This window comes from Ursus americanus, chromosome 6 (assembly GCF_024610735.1).
Source record: "Ursus americanus isolate L20-20 chromosome 6, mUrsAme1.1.p, whole genome shotgun sequence".
NCBI classification, from domain to species: domain Eukaryota; kingdom Metazoa; phylum Chordata; class Mammalia; order Carnivora; family Ursidae; genus Ursus; species Ursus americanus.
In genome coordinates, this window is record NC_142132.1 from 53405293 (window position 1) to 53431939 (window position 26647).

Sequence of the window (26647 nt, forward strand, 5' to 3'; positions counted from 1 at the left end):
GTGAGGGGACACCCACACCATGAACGTCCTGCAGGGTTTCCAGTGCAGGCTCTGGAGTGCAGCGGCTGGGTTACCAGCGGCAATGACCTGAATTGCTCCTGGACCTCAGTTTCCTCATCTGTAAAATGGGTAACAATATTACGTATGAGACAGGGCTGCCATGGGGTTTAATGGAGACAGTCCATTTGAATGCTCGGCATAGCACCGCTCCCGTTCTTATTGTGACTGTTGCCAGCATGGCTATTATAGAGCTTTGACCAGCTGGGAAGGACGCTGGTGTCCCGTGGCTCTCTCCCAGGGTGGGAGGAGGCAGACATCCGGCGCGGGACTCACCGTGGCATTGACGGTGAGCTGGTAGGCCTGCGTGGTCTCGTAGTCCAGCTCCCGGACCACGGTGACAATGCCGCGGGCGCTGTCGATGGCGAAGAACGGGGAGGGGGGCTGGAAGGAGTAGAGGACGCTGCCCCCTGCGCCCAGGTCGGGGTCCGTGGCGTTCACGATGAAGATGGGCGTCCCCACCGGTGTGTTCTGGGGGTGAAGCAAAGCAAACGAAAGGGTGAGTGGTGCTCAGATCAGCTGCCTTTGTCAGTGACTATTCCCCCAAAACCCATTAACCACGTCCCTCCAGCCAACCAGACCCGCGGCTTTGTCATTTTTATTCTAAGAGAGTTCAGAGGAACTTAAAATGCAGTATCTATTTTTTTTCCCTTTTTTTGATGGCCTCCTGGTGGCTATAACAGCACCCGTTCTAAAGATGACCTGCTCATCCTGGCGTTCTGGATGAGGGCCTTTTGGTCCCCAAGCCCCTGTTTCTTGGCGGTGTCATTTCCTCTGTTCAGAGCCCTTTGGCTGCCCAAACCCCAGGCCTGGGGCTGCTCTGGGGGGCACCCGAGAGTCTGCATGTCAGGAGGCTTCCGGGGCGGGGAGCTGAGAGGTGTGTGACACAGGCGGGTGGTGGGGGACCCCGAGGGCTTTGCCTGGCACCACAGAGGTTACCTGGATTGCCCTGGGGTAGGGCATCCACATACTATCCCTGGGCCACGGCAGCCTTCCACGAGAGACCCACAAGACCCACTCGAATGGTACCACCTCCTGGGAGCCTACCACAATTCCCTCTGCTACACACCGTGCATAGACTCCTGCCCTTTTCTGACTTGGGGTCTCTGGTTAAATGTGAGGTCCTCTTGGAGTCTTCTCCACTTCTAAGGCAGGTCAGCCCCTACCATGCCCCCACCCTCCACCACGGTTTATACTAAGGTTCCCACCTCGCCCAGGGGATTTTCACCACCCACCTATCTTCCGTAATTCCTTGGTCAGTGCCTGTCTTCCCTCACAGCACGTGTGCCCCACGGAAGCCGCAGGGCTCCAGCTGCCTTGCCTAGCACAGGGCCTGGCACATGGCAGGTGTTCAGTATCCCTTTTGAAGACACAGACGAGGGGCTTTGGGAGCACTCAGCGTGGGCTCAGGCTCGGTTTGCCTCTCTGCCCGACTGCCAGCTCTTATCACCGCAGCGCCCACCACAGTGCCCGGCACGGAAGCCGTGCCAGTGGAATATGGGGCGAGGGAATTTATTCATAGTTTAGTGGGCTCTGGGCACACCTGGAGATAGGCAATCGAATGAGGCTCTTCCTAGAGACAAAAGGGTACAAATAATCCCTGCTCCCACTGACTGACTGTCCTTTGAAAAGGAAGCTAAGGCTCAGAGAGGTTAAGTAGCTTGCCCAAGTCACACAGCCAGGCGGTGGTAGAAGAGGGCCTGGAACTCAGGGCTGGCTAAGTCTAAGCCAATGATCTCAGGCTCTGTAAGAAATACTTCTCTAAAACACTGATGGCAGATCTTTCCCTACCTCTTCGGTTATGACGCTGAGCTCAACTGCCCCCAGGAGTGGCCCCTCCCAGCCAGCAGGGTGGGACTAGCCCGTCAGATCCCTGATGGCACAGACAATATTCCTGGTCCCATGAAGATGACTGGGTCCCTTCTGACACCTGTAGGGCTCCTTTGCAGGAGGGCACCCACACTGCTGCCTGCTCCCTGTGCTGCTGGCCATGACTTGGGCCCTGTGTCATATTGCTTGGAGCAGCTTCTTTCACTGGGACATGCTGGCAGCTCTTCCCCAGGACCATCCGCTTGAGGCAAGGGTGTTTTGTAAGACCCCCAGTTGGGCTGGAAGGGGCCTCTGGAGGACAGGACTATGGGGCAGCCACTGTTTCTTTCTGAGTGTGCTGACCCTCCCCCATCACGAGGCAAGTGCCAAGCTGAATGGACAGGCTCCTAACCTGTCCTCCCGCCAGCACAGAGGACAGGAAGCAGACAGGGAGGCCGCTCTCCTCCACACCATCCAGGACTCCCCAGTGCCCTCTGCACAGAACACAGGCCCTCATGGTCCGGCCCTGTCCCTTCCTTCATACTGTATTTCCTGGCAGGCATCCCTTCTTGGCCTTCTGGTTAAGATCACGTGTAGCGTCTGTTCTTATCGGTTTAACATTTTCTGGTAGGTAGAACTATCTGTACTTCTCAAACCCAGCAGGCTGCCTCACACCTCGGGGCTTCTGAACCTCCTATTCCTTTGCTAGACCTTCCCTCCTCAGCTCGGTGGCTTGGAAAACAGATGCTCTCTTTCCCTCCAGAAGAGAATCAAGTGTACAAGGGGGCAGAGCAGACAAGAGCCAGGATTTCAGGGATCGACAGACTCTGTCGGAACCCCAGCCTTGCTGTGTGTCTTTGGGTTACTTAATCTCTCTGATCCTTAATCCCCTCTCTATCCACTGAAGTTAATAATATCCCATAGGGTTAGGGTGAAGAGAACATGAGCTCCTGAGTGTAAATTTCCTGGCGTATAACAAGTGCTCAGAAACGGGCAGTTGTGATGTTGTCGTCTTGTGTCTTCCAGAGGACTGCAGACAAGAATGGCTTCGAGGGGAGGGCAGGCAGGTGTCAAGAAGCACTATGGATATTAATGGTGATACTGTGTTGGGCATTCCCTGTCCACATGCACTGAGTACCCTGCTCTGTCTCCCCCTCCCCACCCCAGGGAGACCTCAGTGGACTGCCTCCAGCCCCAGGCTCCCTTGTAGGCTGGCTTCTGCCTGGGGAGGGTGCTGGTAGGAGCTCAGAGTTTGGGAAAGAGGCAGGAGGAGAGTTTGGGTATTACTTTCCCACTCCTTCCAGCTCCAGGCCAGCGGCCCCTCCTCCCTGGCCGCAGCCTTCAGGGGGTTCCTCAAGCCCCATTATCCCCTCGCCTTCCCACTCCAGCCTGAAGGGCTGCTGCTGGTCCCAGGTGCCTCCACATCCCGTAATGCCCCCTAGCCCTGCATGCCCTCTGTCATGGTCTCTTCACTGAAATGCCTTTGTTGTAACGGAGATGAACTGTTTCCTGGGGGACTTGATGGGTGCAGGTACTCTGCAGACACACACCCTGGGCCACCAGGTGCAGAAAGAGCCCTGAAGTCTGAGCTCCCCTGGTGCTGGGCTTGGTGGAGCCGCCCCTGCCCCCGACGTGTTGCCATGATGGCACTGGTCTTGAGGAGATCTTTAAAGTCTCTGAGCTCAACTACGGTTCTCCCACGGTCCCCCTGTCCCCTCGAGTCCTATATGCACATCGCACGTGAGCACGTGAGTCAGCCCCACACTCCAGAACAAAACATTCCAACAGGGCCTGGGGTTTCTGCCATGAGAGGGATGGACATGTCCTGATTTCTGAGCAGGCAGCCCCCTGGGAGGGAGCTCGACAGCACTTCAGACCACTCCCCACAAGGAGCCAGTGCCCAGAGGAGAGGGATGGCTCCCTCGAGAATGTCAGCTCTCCGGCCCCCTGCCTCGGGGAGGAGGGGACATCTCACCCATGCGTACCTCATGGTCCGGGGCAAAGGCTCTCTGGGCAACTGATCAGACAATTTAAAAGCAAGATCCAAGAAGACAGGGGAAAAGGGGGAAAAGAAGGAATGGTCCTGTGTCTGACCTTCTTAGATTATGTCTCATGCCCTGCAGTGAAAACCCATTTAATTTCTGCATAACTTAGAAAAGGTTTTAAATGGGCCTGGCAAAGAGCCATTCATATACTTGGAAGGGACAAGCCATTGGAGAGAAAAGACTGCTGACTTCCCGCATTTCAGGTCCTGGGCGCCATGCTCTATCAGGGATATGGGGGGGGCGCTCATTGGCACCTATCCTGGGGGGCTTCTCCAGGCACCCAGCTGCCGCTTCATGCAAATGTGCAGACGCGCCTCTTTAAAGGTCTACACTTTCCACGCAAGCAGATTTCCTCTACGGTGCCAGGGGTATCTGGGCTTCCGAGTATGCTGTAGGCAGTAAAACTTGGTGGCTCACATGGCCTGAGTCAGACTCCCTAAGTTTGAGTCCGAGCCTCTCCACTTACTGGCTGGAGACCTCAAACATATGCTCCCAGCCTCAGTTTCCCTGTGTAAAGGAAAATGTAAAAATGGAGCTGTTAATAGTACCTTCCCCCAGGGTTGTGAAAAAAATTATGAGAGACAAGGTGTAGGGGGAAAAAAAAACTTCTCACCGAGCCAGGCACACAGCAATATTGAGCAATACTCAATAAATGGTCGTTGCAATTATTATTATGGTAATAAAGTACCATCACAAGCAGCGTGAGATGAGCTCTATTTAAAGGGGGGTATTAAAAACAGCCAATCAAGCTCTTTATCATGAACTTAGACAAATGGGCATTTTAAAATTCAGAAAGAGACCATCTCTGTTGATGAGTTCACGGCTGCTGCAGAGGGGTTCAGGGTGCGGGAACTTTGGGAGACCTTCCCCTGTGGGACTGGAGGGCCTGAGAGAGGAGGTCGTGGGAAGGGCTTCTGGAGGCAGCTCCTGAACGCGGAGGCCGGGCCAACGGGGCACCACTCAGGGACCGCTTGAGTGGAGGAGCAGGAAGGAGCCTTGGGGATTATCCAGTCCTGTCTCCCCAGATGACTGATGATAAAAGCGAGGGACTGTGCCCAGCTCTAGGTCTCCCAGGTGGTGAATGGCAGAGCCACGACCGCAAATGTGATGCCTTGTCCTATATAGAGCGCTTTACTCACGCTGCCCAGAGACGCTAACCACTGCCTCCCTGCCCACACTTCCCAAGGAAAGATGCTCTTATTACCCACAGTTCCACTCAAGCGGAGGGTCTAGGCAGCCAAGTTTGTAGGCCACATCTGATTGGCCCAGGGGTAATCACCTGACTCAAAGAGGCCAATCAGACGGGGCCTGGCCCGTTAACTCCATCTTCTGGATCTGAAAAAGACTTGAAAAAGACTTGAAAAGGACTTCTGGACTTGAAAAAGAAGGTTCTTGCTATCTGGTTAGGGCTGGAGTGGGCAGCATGACCAGCCGAGCGCCACAGAGAAGCCAACATTTACAGGCAGAGACGCCACGGGTGGGCCGAGGAAGCCCCGCTGAGGTGATGGTAATGGAGCACAGTGCGGGAGAAAAGCAGAGACAAGCCCCTCTGAGAGCCTGCCCTGCCCTGGTCTTCACAGGTCCTGTCTGGACTTCACTTCCTGTCGCTGGCTGGGCTGCAGAGACCCCATCTGGGCTGTCCTTCCTATGGCTACCCCCTTGGCTGACACTGTCCTCCAGAGTCTCGGCTCCTTCCTCCCCCACGGTACCCCCAGAATGCATCCAGCCCCAGGCAAGGCTTCCTCGTTCCTGCAGCTCTGCCCCGGGCTCAGCCTGACTCCTGCCTGCTGGGATTCCGTCCTTTTAATGCCCCGGCTGGGCCACAGAGAGCAAAGCTCCCTTCTACTGCTCCTAGACTGCTGGGGGCAAGGGAGGTAATAAGGGGGAGAAGAATAAAACAGCCTAGATGAACGAATGCTGGCTCCCTCTCTTTTTAAAGTGTCCCCAGACACTCCTTTTAACATGCAAATCCAGTCAGGTCACTGCAGTGATCAGCATGAATGTGGGGGTGGCAGGGGTGGGCAGGGGACAGCTCGTTCACTGCTTGACACCAGCAGTGTCAAGACAGGCTGGGGAGGGATGCCCTACAAAGCTCGGCTCTGCCCACCTGGGAGGTACCCCTCTGGTGTCTAGGCTTGGGGCTCAGGGGTCTACAGAACCGTTGCCAGGGTGGGCCTGGGCTGCAGAGGCAGGGCCAAAAGGCCCATTTCAGCTGAGGTGGGCTGCCCCATTCTAGGAACTTCTCCCTGCAAATTTATGGTGGAAACTGGCTCTGAGTCCAGCTTCTTGTTGAAAAGGAGCAGCTGGTCTTTGGAGGAAAGGTTCCAGGCCTCTTGGCCTGCTTCTCTGCCCCAATTCTGCTCCCAGCACCCCTTCTTCCATGGCCATTCCTCCCCTTGCCCAGTCCTGCCCACTCCCCCAGAGCTTCTGGGCCCTTTCAAGGGAAATCTTCCCAAACACCCGGGCCCCTGCCTCCTGGGAGGCGGGGAGCAGCATTTTGGCATCAACCCCTGCAAACCGCAGGCCTGCCAGGTGGATTCTCTCAGAGGAGATCCCCTCTGGGCAGGTCGCAGACAGGGCAGGCCCCTGCCTCTTCCAGTTCCCGTTTAAGCTCCACATCACTTCTGATGGACCTGCTGTAAATGGGCCACCCTGTGCAATTCAGAGACAAATAAATCTTTTTGCTACTCCTGGGGTGACAAGGGAATAGACTCTGGGAAAGTTCTGCTGTGCAAGGGATCTTGTTCGTTAATAATAATGATAAATAGCTCACTTCTCACATGCAGTGTGAGTTACATTACACTCCAGGCTTCTACAGAGGTGGCTCGGGGTGCTCACTGGAACGGTGGGGGTGCAGGCAGAAGGGAGGAAGATGGCCTGACAGACAGAGAGGAGGAGAGGGAGGGTAAGGAAGGGGGTGGGGGAGGGAGAAGAAGGTGACTGGGCGTCAGGGACAAAGGAAGATAGGAGGGGATGGTGAAAGGGCAGAACTGGGGAGCAGAGGGAGATGGGGGTGAGCGGGAGAGCACTCACAAGAAGAGAGAGGGAAGGAAAGAGGGAGGAAGGAACTAGAAGGAAGAGAAAGACACTGCAGAGGGAAAGTTGTAAAGAAAGGAAAAGAAGCATAAAAGTTCGCAGCGCCAAGAGAAAGGAAGATAGGAGAAAGAGGAGAAGCACCCCATCCCCGCTCATCTTCACTGTGTACCCTCCTCAATTCGATTTATTCTGTATCCTTGACCAAAACTCCGCAACAAGCCCTACCATTTCCACCGTAGGTGCCATCTCTAAAGGCGTTATTAATATTTATGGAATGCTTGCTGGATGCCGCCACAGTCTTTAATATCTTATTATAAAGCCTGTTATAAAATGCATTAGTAATAAATTCCTGACAGATGGAGTTCTGACAAGGTGCAGGCACCTCAGTGGATCTGAGCTGGGAACAGACGCTCCTGGAACGCGCGTGTGCTGCTCAGAGGCTGGGCTGCTGGGCCCCCGAGGCCAGGTTGGGGGGGGCTCAATTCTGTACCCTCAGGCCTGGGGGGGGTCAACAAATCTTATCTCATCCCTTCCTTTTGGGGGGGGCGGGAGTTGAAAGCTCAGAGAAATGGAGCAACCCGTCTCAAGTCACACAGCTTGTAAATAAGTGGTGGAATTAGGATTCAAGTTCAGGTCACCTCTGTGTCCCCAGACCTCAGGGACCCCAAAGAGAGGGTGGAGAGTGGGCTCAGGGCCCCTGCTCAAGCAGGGCTGATTCATTCACTTTCCTCTCTGGAAAGGCTGGGGTGACATGGGGGCTGAAGACGGGGGGCTCCAGGTAGTCTGCATAGAGAAGGGAGTGCTAATGGGGAGTTTAAGCCGCCCCAAAAATTCAGAAGGAAGAGAGCATCTCAAAATTTGCACACTTCCACTGGGAATCAGGAAATGGGCTCCCACCATGTCAAGAAGTCGAGTCAGAAGTAAAGGCCTCTCTGACAAGGGGGCTCCTGGGGCAAAGGGAGGGGCACCCGTGTTTTAGTTTCCATGGAATGCCAAAGCAGGTGTCACTTCTCTGGTGACTCTGGAGGCAGGGGCCTGCTACTGGGTTCTTGGGGAGGGTGTCATTCCAAATGTAAAGTTTTAGAGGTTTTGTGGCATTCCAGCTTAGGGAGGGGGAGAAATGGGGGCTGTGGGAGATGTGGGCTATATTTCTTTCTCAAAGAGGCAAGAAAGAGCATGTGGGCTCCAGCTGAGAGCAGGTCCAAAGAGAGCAACAGTGCTCTGAGGGGAATGTGGAGAGGCAAGTACCCACCAGGCCTCGATGGCTGTCTCAGGTGGCCCCAGTCAGTCAGGGAGAGGGCGGGCACGCCAGCTCGTGCACACGCCCGCATGCATACAGCACACTCTCCAGCACCTCCCTCTGCAGAGTCAGGGAGAGATCATCTCGCAACATCTCTTCTCTCCATTAGCGTCTGCTCTCTGTTGGATGATGTGCGTGAGACTCCAAAATGTGCTGGGTCTGCTGGAGAGCCGGGCAGGCTGCCAGGTGGAGGCACCGGCTCTGTGGGCAGAAGGAGCCCCAAAAGCCTGAGCTCTGAGTCCCACACACCCTGACATGAGTCGAGTACTTTCCCAGCTATTCCACTTCTTAGAGCCGGCTCAGTGCTCTCCCACCGCTGAGTCTCTCCCTCCTTCTCGGCCCCCCGCTGTGTACTGCCCCTTCTGAATCCCAGGAAGACACGCATTAAAGTGCTGACTTACGGCCCCTCCTGACTTCTCCGTGTCTGCGAGGGTCTTCACCTACCAGAGTGATCTTGGACTTGCCCCTCTCTCTCTTTTTTTTTTCAAGATTTTATTTATTTATTCGACAGAGATAGAGACAGCCAGCGAGAGAGGGAACACAAGCAGGGGGAGTGGGAGAAGAAGAAGCAGGCTCCCAGCGGAAGAGCTTGACGTGGGGCTCGATCCCGTAACACCGGGATCACGCCCTGAGCCGAAGGCAGACGCTTAACCACTGTGCCACCCAGGCGCCCCTTGCCCCTCTCTCTTGCCCCCCGTTCTTCATCAGGCACCTGTACCTATCAATTCTTCCTTCCATATGCCCCCAGTCCTTCCTTTTCTCTTTGTTATTTACCTTGGCCACCCCTGCGGTGACACCTAGTGCTGTCACTAGCACACAGAAGGCATTCAATAAATGTTTTAACAGAATCGGGATTTCCCATTCAACAGAGCAGATTGAACACATTCATTTATTTCTGTTTTTGTCCAAACCCCTCACCAAAATGACAATACGAAAATTAAAAATGCATAGATCCACAAGGACAAAAAGAACAGGAGAGGAGGCAACAGCAGATGAGAGATGCTGACAAAATCCTGGAAACTGGAAACAGATGGAACTGAGACTGCCTCAGGAAAGAGGGGGCAGACCAAGGCTCAGGCTGGGGACTCAGAACCCTGGAAAATCTCAGGAGCTGGAGACGCCAGGTGAGGCTAAAACCAGGAAGACCAACTGCAAATCTTTAAAGAGGAGTCAGACTCCCAAATGCCTTCCCCGATTTGTGAAGACAGGAGGTTTACTTTCTTGAGGCACTGAGTTAGTCGGGCTCTGGACGAGGCACTGAAAACAGGGAGGTTAAATGAAAATCTGCTTCTCCCCTCTACTCCCATCCCTGATCAGGCCTCTTTAGCCAGTCAGCCTCCTGAAGACTGACAGCCAGGCAGGAAATAGGGAAACTGGCCCAAGAGAAAGATAAACACAAATGTTAACATGGTAGAATTCTTGAAAAGAAACAGCGAGGTCCTCACCTAATCACCCATGGTGAAGTCCACTGGTCAACAACAGCACTCCACCTTGCCCTGCCCTAACACACAGCAGGCTTCTAGCTGGCTAAATGTCAACTAAGCTTAAATATAAACAATCAACTACGGGTCATGAAACATCTGAGAGGAGCCTCTAATGTGAAAGACAGAGATGGGGGTGGGGGGGCAGTGGGAAGGAATAACAAAAATAAGTATCTTTGACATCCTTAGAGAGACAAGACATAGCATCTCTGAAATAAGAATATTCCAAGAGGAAGAGATAGTAGAAATGAAAAACTTAACAGAAGAGTTGGAAGATAAATTTCTCCAAAAGTAGGACAAAACTTAAAGAGATGGAGAATAGGGGAGAAAAATAAGAAAATCAGAGAAGCAGTTCAGAAGATCCAACACCCAACTAATAGGGGGTCCAGAGAGACGAAACAGGGTAAGGGAAGGAAAGGGAATTATCTGGGAGGAGAGGTAAGAAAATCTCCCAGATCTGGAGGACATGTTTCCAGATGGAAAAAGGCCACTATGTGTTTGGAAGAGAGATCCACACTGAGGCTTAGAACTACGAAGTTTCCAAACACAGAGTCTTTAAAAAAAAAATCTCAGACATTTTCAGAGAGAAAACAAAAGACTACACTCAACGGGTCAGGAACCAAAATGACACAGAAGTTCTTAACAGCAACATTATAGGCAAAGGAGAAATGATGTCACATTACGAGGAAAACTATTTCATTCTAGAATTCTATACCCAGCCAAACTATCAACAAATATGCATATAGAATAAACACATTTTTTCAAACAGAGTAAAAAAAAAAATTCCCATGAATCTCTTTTTAGGAAATTACTGAAGGGTGTTCTCCCACCAACCTGAGGGTGTAACCCCAAAAGGAAAATATGGGAACCATGTAGAAAGAGACAAAGAAATTCACTGGGTGATTCCCCTATCCCCCCCTCCCCCATGCCTATTCCACACAGGCCTCTTCACCACTCAGCCTCCAGAAGAGCAGCCAAACTGGACTAGAGCAGGCAGATGGACGCTCCAAGGTGAATGTTGCCAAGAGAAATACAAACTGATAAAAAATCAGTATACTTTTAATAGACCAAGAGGAGGTACTTAATTATGTCCGACTATTTAGAATAAGTGATAGCTTCACAGAACTCTAAGCAAACAAACAAAAAGGTGGTAATTATTAATCCTACAAAAAACAGAAAAGGAAATATAATTAAGGAACATGCTGTATCAGCTTGAGTAATATTTGCACCAGCACGATGCTGTATTCACTAAATGCTGTGCGAGCTACGGTTAAGCTGGGGGGATAGGTGGAGCACGTGACGGGGGTGTGTGCACGTGCAGCAAAGACGAGGTCAAGGGTGGGGTAAAAGTGCCTCTCACCCTTCAGAGCTAGAAGTCAATGTCTAAAGCGACAATGTCTAAAACTGAAAAATGTGTATGCATGCGATTTGGAAATAAGAAGGTAACTATCAGCAGTTGAAAGAGGTTGTCTCAGGGAAATCAGGAAGGGGAAAGGGTGTTTTTATCATAAACCTAGCTTTACTCTTTGACTTTTCCACTCGTGCAACCATGACCTTGATAAAAATTAATAGAAAGGTGGAAAAAATGTATCTCCCCATGGCTGGCCCACTGCAGCCCTTCCTCTCTTTCGGCCATGACCCTGTAATTGATCCCAGAAAGTCACTGCCTTAAAGCATGGCTCTCCCATCTTGTTCTCTTTCTCAGACACCATCACTGGCTCCTTTTCCCTCCAAGGCAAGGTTTCCTGGACGTCGAACATCACTGCAGTTTGACCAAAGCTTCCTTCTCTACACTCATCTTTCATTTTTGCCCCACTGAGAGCCTCTGCTTCAGTTGGACTGTTCTACTTGGCAGCCCCCAGAGTGTGGGCCCACCTCTAGCCTTTGCTCACGGCGCTGTCTTTCCCACCAAATTCCTTCGGATAGTTTCCCTGGAGAGCAGGCATCACCGTCCGGCACACAGAGATGGACACTCCCTTCCCAGAAATGTCTGTTGGCTCCCTGGGCTTCTAGGCACATGCGCCCAGGCTGGGGTTGAGACATTCTCTCCCTGCCCCCCACACATGGGCCATGGCCTTCACAAGACACTGCGTGTGCAGGACTGGGAGAAGAAGCCTCATCCAAGAGACACTTGGGGCCTCCTTCCCTTCTTCTCAGAAGCTTGCTTTTTAGAGCTAGGTATGATCCTCAACTGTGAAATGGCCCCAGCTCCTCCTAATTCAGAGATTTAAGGAGACCCCAGGCAATTTTTCTCACCCTTCACTGCAGCAAGCCCAGCCCAGCCCTGTGACCTTCCTGTATAACGAGTGGTCACAGAGTTCCAAGACAGTCCCCTCCGCCACCAAGTGCCACCTCCCATTAGCACCACGTTCCAGGGCTGTCCATGACCCGCCCTCTCCCAGACACCACCCTCGACACCCTCTCACTCACTGACCCGCAGGAGCTGAGGAAGGGAGAACGTGGCAGCACAGAGCAGGACGCCTCCTGGACAGTGCACCGCTGGCTGACCAGCCCAGCGGCCGGCTGAAGGCCACATGCAGAGAGAAGGAGACAGAAGGGCCACCATGGTGGGGGAGCCCCAGTCCCTGCAACATGCAGCTTTCAACACCAGGCAGCGCCACCCCCTCCCTCAGGGAACCGGCTTCAACTTCTCTCTCTGTGGCGTGGGAGGAGTGAGAGCGGAGGTGCGGGGTTCCAGACCTCAGTGTTCAGCCTTACTCTCCCACCCTTCCCCAACCTGAGAGTTAGGCTGATTGGCTCCTGGGAGCCTCCCCACCTCCCTCCCCCAGCAGGGACTTAGAAACCAGCTTCTGGAGACCAGGAAGCTTCCATTAGGTGATGATTACTCCCCATGCCTGTTGGCCTGACTGGAAACAAAAAAAAGAAAAAAGTCCAGAAACAATCCTCAAGTGCTGGGTCACGTTCTGTCTTGCCCATAACAATCCACAGGACTTCCTTCTCTGTTGTCACAGAGCATTAATGCAAACACTGATTGATGCCTCAGTTTTCCCACCTGGTAAATGGGTATAGCAATTCCTGTACTGCCTCCCACATAGAGCTGCAGGGGAGATCAAACAAGCTAACAGTGCAGAAAGTACTCTGAAAACTCAAAGGTCAAAATAAAAATCACCATCTTCTGCGGAAGTAGACAAGTTAAAAAAACAACTAGGGAAAGGTATGATGTGACCTATAGAAGAGTCCTCTCTAAAAAGCTCCCCTGGAGTCCAGAAGCTGGGTTGTCTGGGTGCTAGGACGCTGTCCCTGAGCCCAGGACTGCAGGCGGCTGAGTTCCAGACACAAATAGGGTTCAGCTGAGGCATGAGGTGGTTTTGAGACTTGGTAGATTCTGGAAGATGGCAATCAGTAGATGCAAGGAGTCTCCTGGGATTTTTTTTTTTTTTTTTTTTTAGATAAGAAAAAGACTTCCATGGGTCTAAGGTAATAACGCACATCTACTGAAGACAGCCTATATGTCGGACCCTGTTTTAAACACTTTCCACACATTATATTGTACAATCCTCGTGGAAACCTTGAAGCAGACACTTTTACCACCCCTTTTCCAGATGTCTAAGGCCATGTGGTAATAAGCAGGAATCCGGGGATTTGCACCCAGACAGGCTGCTCCAGGGCCCAAGCTCCTACCCACCATGCTATATTATTCTCAGTGACAAGCGAGCAAAGTGTACCAGGGTCTAGGACGCAGGCAGATGGCCAAGATGACCTTGAGAAACTGGGACCCTGGCATTCTGGCTAAGTGCCAGGGCCTCCCGATGACGTTTAAGGAGGCTGCCACGGAATGACTTAGGTCATCCGAGGTTCCAGGTTCCGAAGTTGACAGGTGTCAGAGGTCACCAGGAAGGGGCTGGAAGTGGGAGAGTGAGTTATCAGGAGCAGTCAGCTTCTTCCATCCTTTGATCCCAAACACATTTATCGGATAACATAGCGCACACTCATACTCTTCATCGCTCCGGCAGAACTATGGTCATGAGCAATTACATGTGGTCATTTATGCGGAGGAAGACAAACATAATAAAGGGAGGCTTTGAAGGAGCAAAACCAACAGGGAAACTGTGGTTTGAGTCCCAGTTCCAGCCCTTATTTGCTGTGTGACTTCAGGGAAGTTAGGCAACCTCTCTGAACCCCAGTTTCCTTCAGTGAGATGGGCATACTAAGAAAACTTGTCTCACTGATTATCGTGAGGCTTACAGAAGATAATGCATGAGGAGTACTTAGTGCAAAACAGGTGTTTTTAGGCTCTGTCATATTGTTGTTACCTCTTGGCGTGGGTGTAAGAGTCTATAAACTGTAAAGTGCTTCGCAAACATTACTTCTGGTGGAGAGGTCTGGAAGGGAAGGGGATGCTTCTGAAGGCTGAGGTCCTTGCTCTGGTCTCTGCAGAGACAAAAGGTCTGGATAAAAGGCCAGGGGGAACCTTCCTAGTGGCATGCACCCCATCTGTGTCCCAGTGGAGCCCACCGGGTGTGTCGTGCCTCCACTGGTACCCTGAGCTCTCTGTGCACAGCTCCATGGCTCACAAATGGGGCTCCATCTCCCAGCCCCCAAATTCATTCCCCTGCATGATGATGAATCATGTTAAACAAAATGAATATGCAAATCTCCTTAGGGCAGGCCTTACATCTATGGGAAGCTGAGGCTAATAAATGGATTCTGAATAAGGAGACAGCTCAAGCAATACAACTTCGGCTCATCTCTCCTCCCCCCCTTTCAGGCTCCACCCACCAGTGTGCCCCTTTGTCCCCAGCTGGGGCGTGCTTTCTGAAGGGGTGGATGAAGGAGGCAGCAGAGGCCTGGGCAGGCATGAGGAGTAGGTTAGGCCTGGTGCGGGTTTTCCCTCTTAGATCCCTGATCCCGATCCCAGTGGCTACTGTTGCTGGGCGGTATGACGCGATAAGTGGAACCTGTCACCTGGAGCCTAGGGGCTTAAGGGCGGACAGGCAGTGGGGATGGGGAGGGGGGTGTGCACACATGGCTGTAGGGGAGCTGAGGGCTGATGAGGGCTGGAGAGAGAGAGGGTGGCTGTGGAAACTCACTGGCCCTGGGGTTGGGGGGAGGTGTTAGTGCTGGGGAATGGCTTCAGAGCCAAGAGGTAGAAAGAGACTGGAATTGTTGGGGTTTCCAAGGACTTGAGGACTCACCCAGGCCAGGGCCTCACTCCCTGGGCTGCACAGCAAGATAACTGGGGAGCTTTGAAACAAAATCAGTGCCAGCCCACCCCAGCCACTGGGTTTTTCGATTCCCAGAGGACTTGTCAGGTCCCTCTGGGGTGGAGCACTGCCGCCCCAGCCACTACTCTACAGATGAGAAAGCTGAGACCCAGAGAGGGGAGGGGACGTGACGGAGGTCACACAGATGACATTCTCCTGCTTGGGTAAAGATGGCCCAGGGAGGCCCAGACACCCAAGGAACACCTCTGCGGAAGGAAGATACCCCGCTCCACTGTCCTTGGGAACTTTCCCATGGTAGGGGACCACGAGGGCTGTAAAGGCTGGGGTGGGATGGAGCATGTGTTTCCACAGATCTGGGGAGATGGGTGCCCTCTGAGGGACATGTGGGAGGAACACGGCAAGCGGGTCCCGTTCTGTAGTCTTCTGTGCCTGGTAGACCAAGGCACACGGGCTCCACCACTGGCTTGAGGGACAGTCAGAAGTCCTGGCACACAAAGCCCAAGAGAAAGTCCACTCTAGACAGACCCCGAGAAAAGATGGAGACCCCGAGTCCCCGAAGCACTCTGCTCGGCCTCGGGAAAGGCAGTCTTAGGGTAGCCACGGCCTCATCTGTGAAGATGGGACTTGACCAAGGCACAAACCAGCTTCCCCTTCCCTGACAGAACCCACAGAAAGTGGCTCCACACACTGCCTGGGTACTTCAAGCGGATGACCAACCTGGTTAGGACATTCCCAAGGTCTCCCCAAGCCCCTCCGGGAATTACGAATGTGGAGACCGATTTCTACGGAGAAACAGAGAGCTCCCCAGCTCCGCTCCTGCTGGCCCCAGGGTGCCCACTGAAGGGCTTGCCGGCTCCTAGGGCACACCGGCCTTCCCGCGGGAAGTAAGAGAAGTAAGAGTGATGACGGAGGGTAGGAATTGCAAATGACTTTCATTAGGCAGGGGTGCTAATACCATGAATTACAAATGAAACCCAGATGAAGAGGACCCTGGCAGCCTTACCTCCATTTGATATTAATTGGGCGACACTTTGTTTTAATGGTACATTAATTAATGCGGAATTTCGACGGAAGTCCGCGTGACACTCACATTAATACAAATGAATTCATTACCGTTGGTGTTATTACAAGAAATGACAAATAAATCTGTAACAGTGGGACCCTTCAAATAATAATCACGAATCATTAGGTTTACCGCTCGTTTGTACTGTAGCTTGCAAATATGTGTGTATGTTTTCTGCTGCCTTTTGGCTGGGGGAGGCGGCCGCGCGGGGCTGGCTCTGCGGTACTGAAAGGGGAAAGCCTCTTCCAGACTTCTCTGCATCTGCTTTTCCTCTCTTTCCTCCTCCCACCTCAACCCCCAGACAACCCCACTCCCCCGAGCCCTGCCCCAGGCTTAGTGACTATGTCAGGGGTGTGATGGGAGTTGGTCCCCCAAATCCAGCACGCCCAGTGTACAATCTCTGTCCCTGAGGAGGGGGGTTGGGGGAAAGAATAAGAGCAGCAGGGCCGGGGGTGGAGCCTGGCTTGAGGAATGGGTGCAGGCCTAGAGCTATCTGTTGCCAAAGGTTCCCCACGTCAGATTGGTCTTCAAGCCTTGGAGGGTCCTGGGGACAGAATCCAGGTGCCCAATGACCGGCATTGTGCTGGAAGTTTTATCCATTTACCCCATGGTCAAGGGCACTAAATAGGGTTTGAGAGCTCAGACTTGAGCGAGGAAGGGCCAAGCCTGGGACTCAGCTCCGCCTGGCCCCCGAGCTCCCAATACGCAGGCTCTTTCCAGGGAGAATTGCTGTATGCCTGGTGGGTCAGCGTCCTGGGGGAGACAGGTATAGCCGGCATGACCCTGGTAAGCCAATCCCTACTCACTCTCTATTCCCCTGCTCAGGGCTTCGGGCTGTAATCGCACAGGGGCCAGCAGGAGACCAACGAGCTGGGTCTACAGCTACCATCCTGGCGTTCCTCAGCCCCTCTCCGTTCCCTGCAGCTGAAGCCAAGATTTCTGGCAATAAGGGAGGCCCCAGGAAACCACAGTGGGGGAAAGCATCAGACGGGCCTGGGGGACTCGGGTGGGTTTGAGTTCTCCAAATCCTTGGCACACAGGCTGCCTTGCCTCCATTCTGCACGCAGGGCAGACTGTGTGGAGAGATCACAGCGCTGTTCCGCAGCTTCGGGATTCCCAGCCCAGGGCTCTAAGCAGCTTCTAGCCATCGACTGGTGTTGACACGTGATTTGAGAGCTGTTTGCTATCCCTGTTTTAGAACATCTCTCCCTGGAGGACTTTAAAATAGGATCCATTCTCTGACGGGGATGCCGACCAACAGTTCAGCTCGGTAGCCAAGAGGTTTGTTCAATGACCTCGTGGGGGGTCCCTCTAACCCAGGGAGTCTGGGCCTCCATGAATCAGTTGCTCCCTCCCCGCCTACGAGAATCAATCAGCTGGTCTGACTTCAGTGTACAACAGTGTTCTGACCTTTGGCTAACAGTTTAGACAACATGGAAGCCAAATCCAGCTTCTCCACCCGTGAGACATTGCTAACATGGCCAAGCCCTGTTGGCCCCTGCCCTATGCCCTGCCCTCCACCCCAGCCCTAGGCATCCTGGCTGTCGGAGGTTAATGTCACTTGGCTATATACTGTGGACTAGCAGTGGGCCACGCAGCCCACAATTAGATGTTTGGGGGACTCCAGCTCCCTCTCTGGCTCACGTTTGCCCCCATTCACACTGGTACTGAATGAGCCAATTAATCACCTAAGATTGTTAACTGCACTAATTACGCTCACTCTTGAAACTTGTGGAACAATTATATACTGTCTCTGCCTCATGAGCTATCAATTACAGTGATTGCAGGCAGGCTGTCACTTCTCCCAAGCCAAGACAGGGGCGGTCTCACCAGGCTCAGAGCTGGTTTCTCAAAAACTCCCAGAAGGCTTTGTCTGAGCGGAGCCTACACTCAACAGAAGTGGCGAAGGCAGAGACCTCTCCATGGGACTAGGCTTTGCCAGTGACTAAGAGCCGCTCCACACTGATCTTACATGAGGTCTTCATTCCACAAAACTGTCCCCTTGTTTGCTTAGAAGAAATGGCAACCACAAAGTATTTCCCTGGGAGCTGTACTGCTTCCTTCGTCCTTGTGTCCTTGGCCAGACTTGGCATGGTACCCCACAGATCTCCGCGGGGGCTGCACGTGCACACTGGGTTTTCCTCTGGTTCCCCAGGGGCTCTATATTGCCTCTTCCCAGCCCAGCTCAATGCCCATCCCACATGCTGCTGCCCCCGCTTCTCAATCCCTTGCCTGGTGGACAGTTGGTGCCTCTGGCCAAGATCTTTGCTAGCCGCAGGAAGACAAAGAAGGGGGAGAAACTGTCAGTCTCTCTTCATTTTACCTGGCCCTTGAGATATTCCTGTCCTCCAAGACCACTGGACTTTGGAGCACATACTCACAGGCCATTACCACCCCCACACGGACACACTCTCCCCTCTCTGCCCCCAAACACCCCCCAACTGGCACCAGGATGACAGTTTGTGATGTGGCTGTCGGGGAAACATGTATTTCTTCAGGCAAGCAGCAGGCCCCAGCAGGCTGTGGCTCCCATCCCCTGGTCTCCCTCCCCCATCCCAGCCCTCCCGCTGCCCAGAGCGCTCATTTCCACACGTCAGGGCAAAAAGCACTTAGAGCCAACTGCTAAGCTCACATCTATTCTGGTGCGGAGAGATGCACTCCGTCACCACGCAGCTGACAGGCTCCGGGCAGGCTGGACTGTGGTGGCCAGGCTCTGACTGACCCCAGCCTGCTGGGCCTCCCTTCTGGCTTCTCTTACTGGCAGGGGTCAGACGGGCTGGCCCACTCCTTAACCCCAGCTGCAGCAGCCAAGGGACCCCCAGCCTCCCTGGAGGTCCCTAGGGGTTCTGAACAAGCCACTGCCCACTCCACGTGAATGTCACAAAGATGCTTTTAGACTCAACTGGTCCAAGAACAAACTCTAAATCTCCCCTGGAAACCGTGTCCCTGGCTCTGTGACTGGTAATACATTCCCTCTGCATTTAGTTGCCAAGCCAGAAACCAGAGTCCTCCGTGCAATTTCATCTCCCACACATCAGTCCCCTGCTCTCTGTCCCCGCTCACCACCAGCTCCCACGTGGACTGCTGCAGTGGCCTCCTGACTGGGTCCTGCAGTGGGGACCCCCTACACTCCCCACCTGCAACTGGTATGAACTCTTTGAAACAGTCATCTGACTGCATTGCCCCTGCTCCGACAACTGTCCAGTGGCTCCCTGCTGGCCTTAAGATCAATGTCAGAGAATCCCTTCCATGACCCTGCTTGGCCCGGCCCCACCCAGGTCTCCAGCCCCTCCCTTCACCGACCCTCCTGTCCCTGCTCCAGCCCTCTTTCACCTCCTCAAATAAACTGGGTGCTTCTCTGCCTCTGAGCCACCTGTGTGTCTATCCACCAGAATTCTTTCCTCATCCTCACCCCCATTAATGCCTACTCAGCCTTCACATCTCAACCGAATCCCATTTCCTCCAGAACTTTCTCTGACCCCCAGTCTGGCTCAGGTTTTGGCTACGCTTGCCCCCTGGGACTTTCCTGGGGGCTCTAATCTCATCTTATAATTATGTGACACTTCAATTCCCACATGTTCCCCCACCAAGCCCTTTGAGGCTGGGGGCCCTGTCTGGTTCTGCTCTCTGATGTGTCCCCAGGGCCCAGCACGTGGCTGGTACCGAACAACATTTGTTGAACGAGAGACACCCCCGGCATCCTTCTCCTGACGCTCTCCTCATTCTCCTATCTGGTGAGACGGTTGGGAGACACCAGCTCCAAAGTCTCTCCCATGCATTCATTCAACAAACATTGACTGAATACCCCCAATATTCTAGACTCTGCTGGGTGATCAAGTACACTGATCCGTACTGTCGGGAAGGAAATCTGAGGGTGTCGGTGACAGGCAGATGTTGAACCTGAGTTCTGGCTTCCAGCTCCATCACTGCCTGGATCTGGCCCCTGCTGGTCTGCCCTCATGCAATTTTCCTGCCTGGAACATTCTTCCTCATTCACCCATTCATCCAACAAATAATTAATTACTGTGTACCCAGTAGGTATCAAGCAGTGTTCTAGGTGCAGGGGAAACACTGGTACACTCCTATGCATTTTCAGTCTCAACTTCGTTATTACCTCCTCCAGGAAGCCTTCCCTAATTCCTGAACCTGGGTTGGATGTCCATCCTATGAGCCGCCAGAGCCCCTCCCCGGACTGCCCCTTGCCTAGCCCATAGCAGCCATGCGATATCTGTTCTCTGCACCAACGGATGCCCCCCTTTGTTACACTAGTGTCCCCATGAGCTTTAAAGGCAGAGGGGAGACACTGGACAGAGTTGTGGCTGGCTGAGGTAAACACGGAGAAGGGGCGCCTGCAAGAAGGCCATGGTCACTGCTGAAGAGGTGGAGGACATGGCTCTGCGGGAAGGCACGAGGGAGGATATGAGCTGGAAGGCTGGGATCTTCCTGCCTTGAGTCCGAGAGCCCCACAGCCCTCAGGTCAGGGGGACATGAGCCTGCAGGGCCAGAAGTCGTCAGACAGGCAGGCCTGGACACCCCGGCTATCCGAGACCCCAAACCCCTCCACGTTTGGGCCCTGGTGCTTCCCTTGGTGTCCAGTCCTTTCCAGAAGCCCTCCTGGTGTGGCCCTGATGCTGTGAGGTGCCGGGCGGCCCCTGTCTGGAGTCATCACCCCTGAGACAGTGTGTGCTTCAGTCTCTCAATGCCTCTGCTTGGATGTCCTCGGAGACTTCCCTGGCCACAGATCTTGCCAGAGCCCCGTGCCTGCTTTATTTTTCTCCATGGCCCTCATCACCAGCAGACACGGATTTCTGTGTGGGTTTGTTTGTCTCCTCCACGAGTGGACACTGCCAGCAGGCAGGGACCCTGTCAGCTTTGTTCAGCCAAGTCCACAGCTCTGAGGACCCATACAGTAGGCCCTCAAGAACGGGCTGACTGAGCGCAGGGAGAAGGAAGGCGGCACGTGGCATCTAACTGTTACTGAGGCAAAAGGCACAGAGCCCTAGAGAATAAGGTTCCCCAGTGGGGCAAACAGAAGTCACCCGTCTGCAGCCCCCACCCCGGGGACCAGCCGGTGCTGGCCAAGGAGCTGACGGCCTCAGATGCACACGCGCCAAGGCACTCCGGTGGAAACACAAGGGTGGATTTGACCGGCCTCCTGGGGTTCTCCCCAGGCCGCTGACCTCTCTGTTGAGGACAACGCTTTATCATCCCCTCCCTGTCCCCCCTCCTTTCCCTGCTGGCGGAGGTCTTCCTGGGGTATGAAAATACGGCCTCGGGCACCCATGCCTCCATCCTACCTCTCCTCTCTGCGGCCAGCTGCCTTTCTTCCTTCTGGGAGGAACTGAGGTGATGAAGGCATCTGTAGCCCGGAAGGCCTCGGGAGGAGAGGGGAGGGGAAGGGAGGTGGCTTTCCGGCTGTCATATCTGGTGCTTCTGGCTACGGGCTGTGTGCGGAGGCTGCCAGTCCCTCCCTGTGGCGAGGGGGGTAGCCCTGACCCTGGCCCCAGGCTGACACAGGCCAGTGTGCCAGTCATGAGTGCATACCAGACCCTAGCCACTGGCTACCCCCTACTTGCTCTAGATTTAGCGAATCTAGCCATAAAATGACTCCCAAACTATGAAGAAATTAGAACAGCATTCGCCAGCCTGGCTGAGAAGTCAACTCAGAATGACAGGACTCCCTTTGAAGATGGAGAGAGTTGGAAGAAGGTAATGAAGCACTATCTTTTCCCTCCAGAGAGCTGTGGTCAATGGTCTTTCCCTTGGGGCCTTATCTGTGGCACTGGTGACCCCAACTCAGGCTGGAATATGGGCAAGGTGTTCGGGGTTGGGGGCAATATGCCTGTGCCCCTGGGCCTCTCCTTCATCTGGTCACTCACTGGTTAAGCTCTCTGCTGGCACTCCCACCCTGATAGCCAGAACCCAGAGGAGAGGGTGGGGGCCAGGACCCAGGCAGGCTCCGACCCAGGCAGGCTCCGCTCCCAGGGCTCTGATTGCCCGCTGTCCAGCCCCCGCTGCCCCCAGCTCTGAGCCTCTCCATGTGGCCCTCCCCTTGGTGGAGCTGGGGGTGATTGGCACCCCTCCTGCTAGGGCTGATTAGGCCTGATTTCACCAGCCTGCTCCCACCTCTGGAAGCTTCCCCTGTTATTAAAGTTGTTTTCCGTCCACTCTCTCGGTCGGCTGGGTGAGGCGAGTTTATTCGACTTGATTTCTTCCCCCCGCCTCCCTTTTTTCCACTACTCTTATCCACCCGCCTGTGTCTATGGCAGCCCCGGAGACCAGAGTCCGGTAAAAATCAGGAACATTAACTTCTCACCTTAGAGTAAAAATAGCTATAATAAAGGCAGGTGGAAAAGAAAAGCTCCAACTAGTGTAACTTTGATGAGTGCTGAGGCTGTCTCCTCATCCTACTGCCACCCCCACAAGCACGAGGCTGGCCCTTTAAGCCGGAGACGGTTGTAGGGATGGAATATGCAGCCAGCCCTCGCCTCCAGTTTGCTTTTTCTCACCCTTTTTTCTTCTTCTCTGCTCTCCAAGAGGCCCAAGGATCCCATCTGCTAGTCTTCACTCTGCCCTCCAGCACTTACTAACTTGGGAAGAACCAGGTCACTCAGAACAAAAAGCTGCCGGCAGCTCTGGGACCCTCCCCTCTCCGCTTCATGGGGTGGGGGTGGCTGAGGACAGGATGCTGGGAGGTTCAGTTCCCCCTGGCCCCTAAACTCCTCTAAGGCCTGGGGGTGATCAGAGTAGACCTCTGGGCCTCTATCTGCCCATCTGTCAAATGGAAAGAGAGAACCTTTTCCCTTGCCTGAGTGGTCAGAAGTGCGAAGATTCATGAGAAAATTCAGGTTACTGAGAGAAAGATGGTGGTCTTTCCCTGAGTTTGCTCACACTGTTATAACCAGAACCATCTATGAGGAATTGGTTTTTACAGGAAATCACCCAGCACGGGCAGCATCCTTGTATATGGACCCTAATAAGCATGCAGTTGGCCAGCTTCCCCAGCGGGCTAGACCCTGGAGAGGTCATTGCCAACATCTGTCCTACCCTACTGGCAGGGGGAGAAGAGAAGAGAGTTGCCCCGGGCCCTACCCTCAGGCCTATCATTTCTTTCCAGGGATTTTTGGATGACAGAGTTACACAGGGCGGAAGACCAGGAAGGTGACAAGTTCTGGATCACCTGAGCTACAGAGGTGAGAGCTCTGCCCCAGGAATCAAGGACCTGGTCCCCCACCTGACTCCCTGTGCACGTGGGGCCACACACTTAGCTCTCTGGGCCTTGGCACCCTCCCCTGTGGACTGGGGCCTCCGGAGGAGCATTCCAGGGTCTGTGCATCCAGGCTGTCCTGAGAAGTTCGGGGGGGGCATAATTTCACAAGGGCAAAGTCTACCTACTCGCCAATCCCCTTCCCTAGTGACTCCCTCTTCCATCCAAACCCAAGGGGCAGCTATGCCCCCTAAAGCCCCCAGGCCCATGAAAGCCCCCTCCAAGCCACCCTGGAAAGGGACACCCTGCCCAGAGCCGCTGGCAACCTCAGAGAAGCCAGACATAAAAAAACCTGTTCTTCCTGCACTTTTGCTTGGAGGAGGGGCGAGGGGAACCGAAGTGTGGCAGCTTGGAGCCCAGCCCAACGGCCAGGCTGGGGGCGGTCGCCTTTCATTCACCATTCCACTCTCCTCTCACTCAGGGCACCGGGCTGTGGAAGCAGGAGTCTGGTGCTTTTCAATTTCACGCCAGGTGTCAGTGGCCAGGCCCTGGCTGGCCTTATCTCCTCGGCCTCCTGCCCAGCCGGGCGCCCTCTGAGCTCAGCTTCCCTGAAAAGCCCAGAGAAAGGCTGCTCCAGAGGCAAAACTTATAGGCAGGGGGACCCTGGCGAGCTGACTTCTGCTGGACAGACAGGGAGGCCGGACCCTGAGTCCCGCTGCAGGAGGTGGGGCCTTAGGACCACGAATCACAGAGCACACTAAGACAAAGGAACGGGGTCCTGAAAAGTCAGTCCTAAATGAATCATTGTTCGCAGAGCTGGAAGATCCTTTGGGACTATTTCATCCTCTATTCCACTTTCTCCCATTTTCCATACAAGGGAAACTGAGGCTCTGGAGATTTCAAATAACTGGCCCAAGTTTCCACATAGCTGAGCTCCCACCCCAGGCTGTGCTGCCCAGATTCCCCACTGCCCAGATTCCCCACTGAGCGGTGCCCCCTCTCCATCCACAAGTGAATACGGGGGAGCTCCCGAGAGGGTCTGAGTAGGCCAACAGATCCCTCATGACCATGAGCCCCCCACCTTCAGGTGGCCAAGAGCTCAGCTTCCCTCATCTGGAACACAGGGAGAGGAGTGTTGAGTCAAAAATCCCTACAGACCATTCTCCATCTAAATCGAGGGTTAGCAACCTATGACCCATGGGCCAAATCTGGCCCACTGCCTGATGGTTAGCTAGCCCACCAGCTAAGAGTGTTTTTTCACATTTTTCACTGTTCAAAAAAGAGTCAAAAGAAAAACCGTATTTCGTGACATGTGAAAAATTACATAAAATTCAGATTTCAGCATCCATAAAGTTGTACCGGAATACACCCGCACTCATTTGTAGTCCGAAAAACAAACGGCTGCTTCTGGTCCACGACAATGCTGAGTGGTTGCGACTGAGACAGCAAAGCCTGAGATGTTTACCGTCGGGCTCTTTACAGAACATGTTTGCAGAGCCCTCATGTAAAAGGCTGAGTCAGGTCCGAGCTCCAGACCCTCCGGAGGAGCCGGGGTGGAAAAGCTCCGAGACAAAGCTGAGTGGGGCCACTCCTGGCATCTACTCACAGGGGCATGCGCCAGTCACACCAAGTGCTGGGTCACACCACGTGCACACTGCCAGGGCCCCCTCCACGTCTGGGGTGCTGGGAAGCTGCTTCCCACCTGCCCTCCAGCCCAGAGCCAGGCCCCAGGCCTGCCTTCCCAAAGCTTCTGCTCCCACCAGCATCCCGCGGCTCCCGGGTGTGAAGGGCTCCCTGCCCGGCCGGCCGGGTCGAGTATGTTGTCAGTAAGCGGGTGGCTGTGTGGCTGGCGCCGAGGCCCGGAGGAGAGGAATCAGAGCGGGTAACTGCTGCATGAAAATGACAGCGCAGTGATTTACCCACCCCAAACTGGGCCTCGGCATACCAAGAGGCTGCCGGCGGGCAGGAATCAATACCACCCCAGAGGAGGGATTATTAGGGAGAAAAGGGGGTTTGAAAGATCCATAAGAGCCTGATGACTGTCTGTTTCCAAGGGGACCATCAGCTGCATGAGAATTGTACACGGGAGACGCACAGCTCTGGCTGCCTGTGCGAGGGAAGGCCGTGCCCGGTGGCAGAGCTGGGGCCCTATCCTTGTACTCCTCCTAACCACCTGGGACATGGGGTTGGGTGGGACCTCCCTGCCAGGAATCTGAGGCCCCAAGAGTCAGGCATTGGGGTGGAAACAGTGGGGTCCACGAGAGAGACCATCCATCCCAAGTATGCACCTGGCCCAGGGACAGCACGGAGATCACCCTGTCCCAGGCCCAGCTACAGCCTGATCTGCCGTGTCATCTTGGGCAAACCCGGGAAGGCCCAAGGGCATGAGAAATCCCTGGGGAACTCGAGATCAGCACAGAACTGGGAGGCTGGAGATTCCCGGGCTGGGATCTAGTCGATACAACTTGGCAAAGGTAGGAGGAGACACTCGTTCCCGAAAGGGTCTTCTCTGGCCCATCCCAGGGCCTTCCTCTCCTCTCTGTGCAACGGGGGAAGGGAAGGGGTAAAGTGGGGGTCATGCCGCCCCTCGTCTCTTGGGGCAGTGACACCGTGTCAAGTCATCACCCACAGCACGTTTATGGTCTGCGCAGGCTGATCGGAGCAGGCCCCACTCCTCTGCCAATCTCAGGGGGTTATGAGCCCTCTGAGCTATGAGCCTGAGCGGCCGGGGTGCGCAGGGTGCTCGACCACCACGCTCGAGTACAGAGGCCCACGTAAGCACCGCCTGGAGGATCCCCGGCTGCTTGGCACCACGCACCGAATAACCCCGGCGGGCTGAACTTGCCCAGTGAGCTGTGGGGAAGGTGGGGGGGGGGTGAGGAGCTGCTTTCTGCTCCAGCGTCCGGGCTGATGCAGGGGTAGGTTCCCAGGGCAAGCCTGGGAGGGTCGTGGACTCTGGTCTGGGAGGGACCTCGGCCCCCTCTGGGCCCCATCCCACCACCCTGGGTTTTGGGAGTGGGGAGACAGGAGAAAAATCACACCACCCCATCACTTAACATCTGAGATGGTTTGGGGGAGGGGGTGTTCCACATCCCTAAGGAGTAGAAAGTCCCCTTCCCAGAACTCCAGGGGTTCCTGTTAAAAGAGAGGCCCCTGACTCCCCAGTCAGGATCCAGGCAGCAAGGAAGGTTATGAAGCCAACCTGCTTCCGGCCAGCCATGCCACCAGCCACGCCGCCACCCACTCTGCCGCGAGCACACCTGCTCTTCTACCAGTTAACAGGCTCATGGAAAGAAGGCAAAGGCATGCAGCTTGTCCCCAAGGAGAGAAAAGGGAAAATGGGGGGTGGCAGCGAGCAAGAGAGGGAGAAGGAAGGAAAGGAACAGAGACACCAAACGAGTCAGAGAAATGGATAAATGTTTGGAGGGCGGGGAGGGAAGGGGGAGAGCCGGCTGAAAGCACG

The 26647-nt window shown here is 54.3% G+C and overlaps 1 protein-coding gene and 1 pseudogene across 8 annotated transcripts in view; one reads left to right on the top strand and one right to left on the bottom strand.

The window, feature by feature from the left end:
• The window catches only part of CDH23 (cadherin related 23), a 404613-nt gene that overhangs the window by 231709 nt on the left and 146257 nt on the right, over nt 1-26647 (bottom strand). For all 8 annotated transcript variants that reach the window (XM_087863049.1, XM_087863048.1, XM_087863050.1 and 5 more), the window contains exon 7: nt 334-528. In XM_087863049.1, the coding sequence (XP_087719175.1) occupies nt 334-528 (195 nt within the window). The remainder of the gene's footprint in view (nt 1-333; nt 529-26647) is intronic.
• Nucleotides 2428-2544, top strand: LOC123783142 (U2 spliceosomal RNA; annotated as a pseudogene).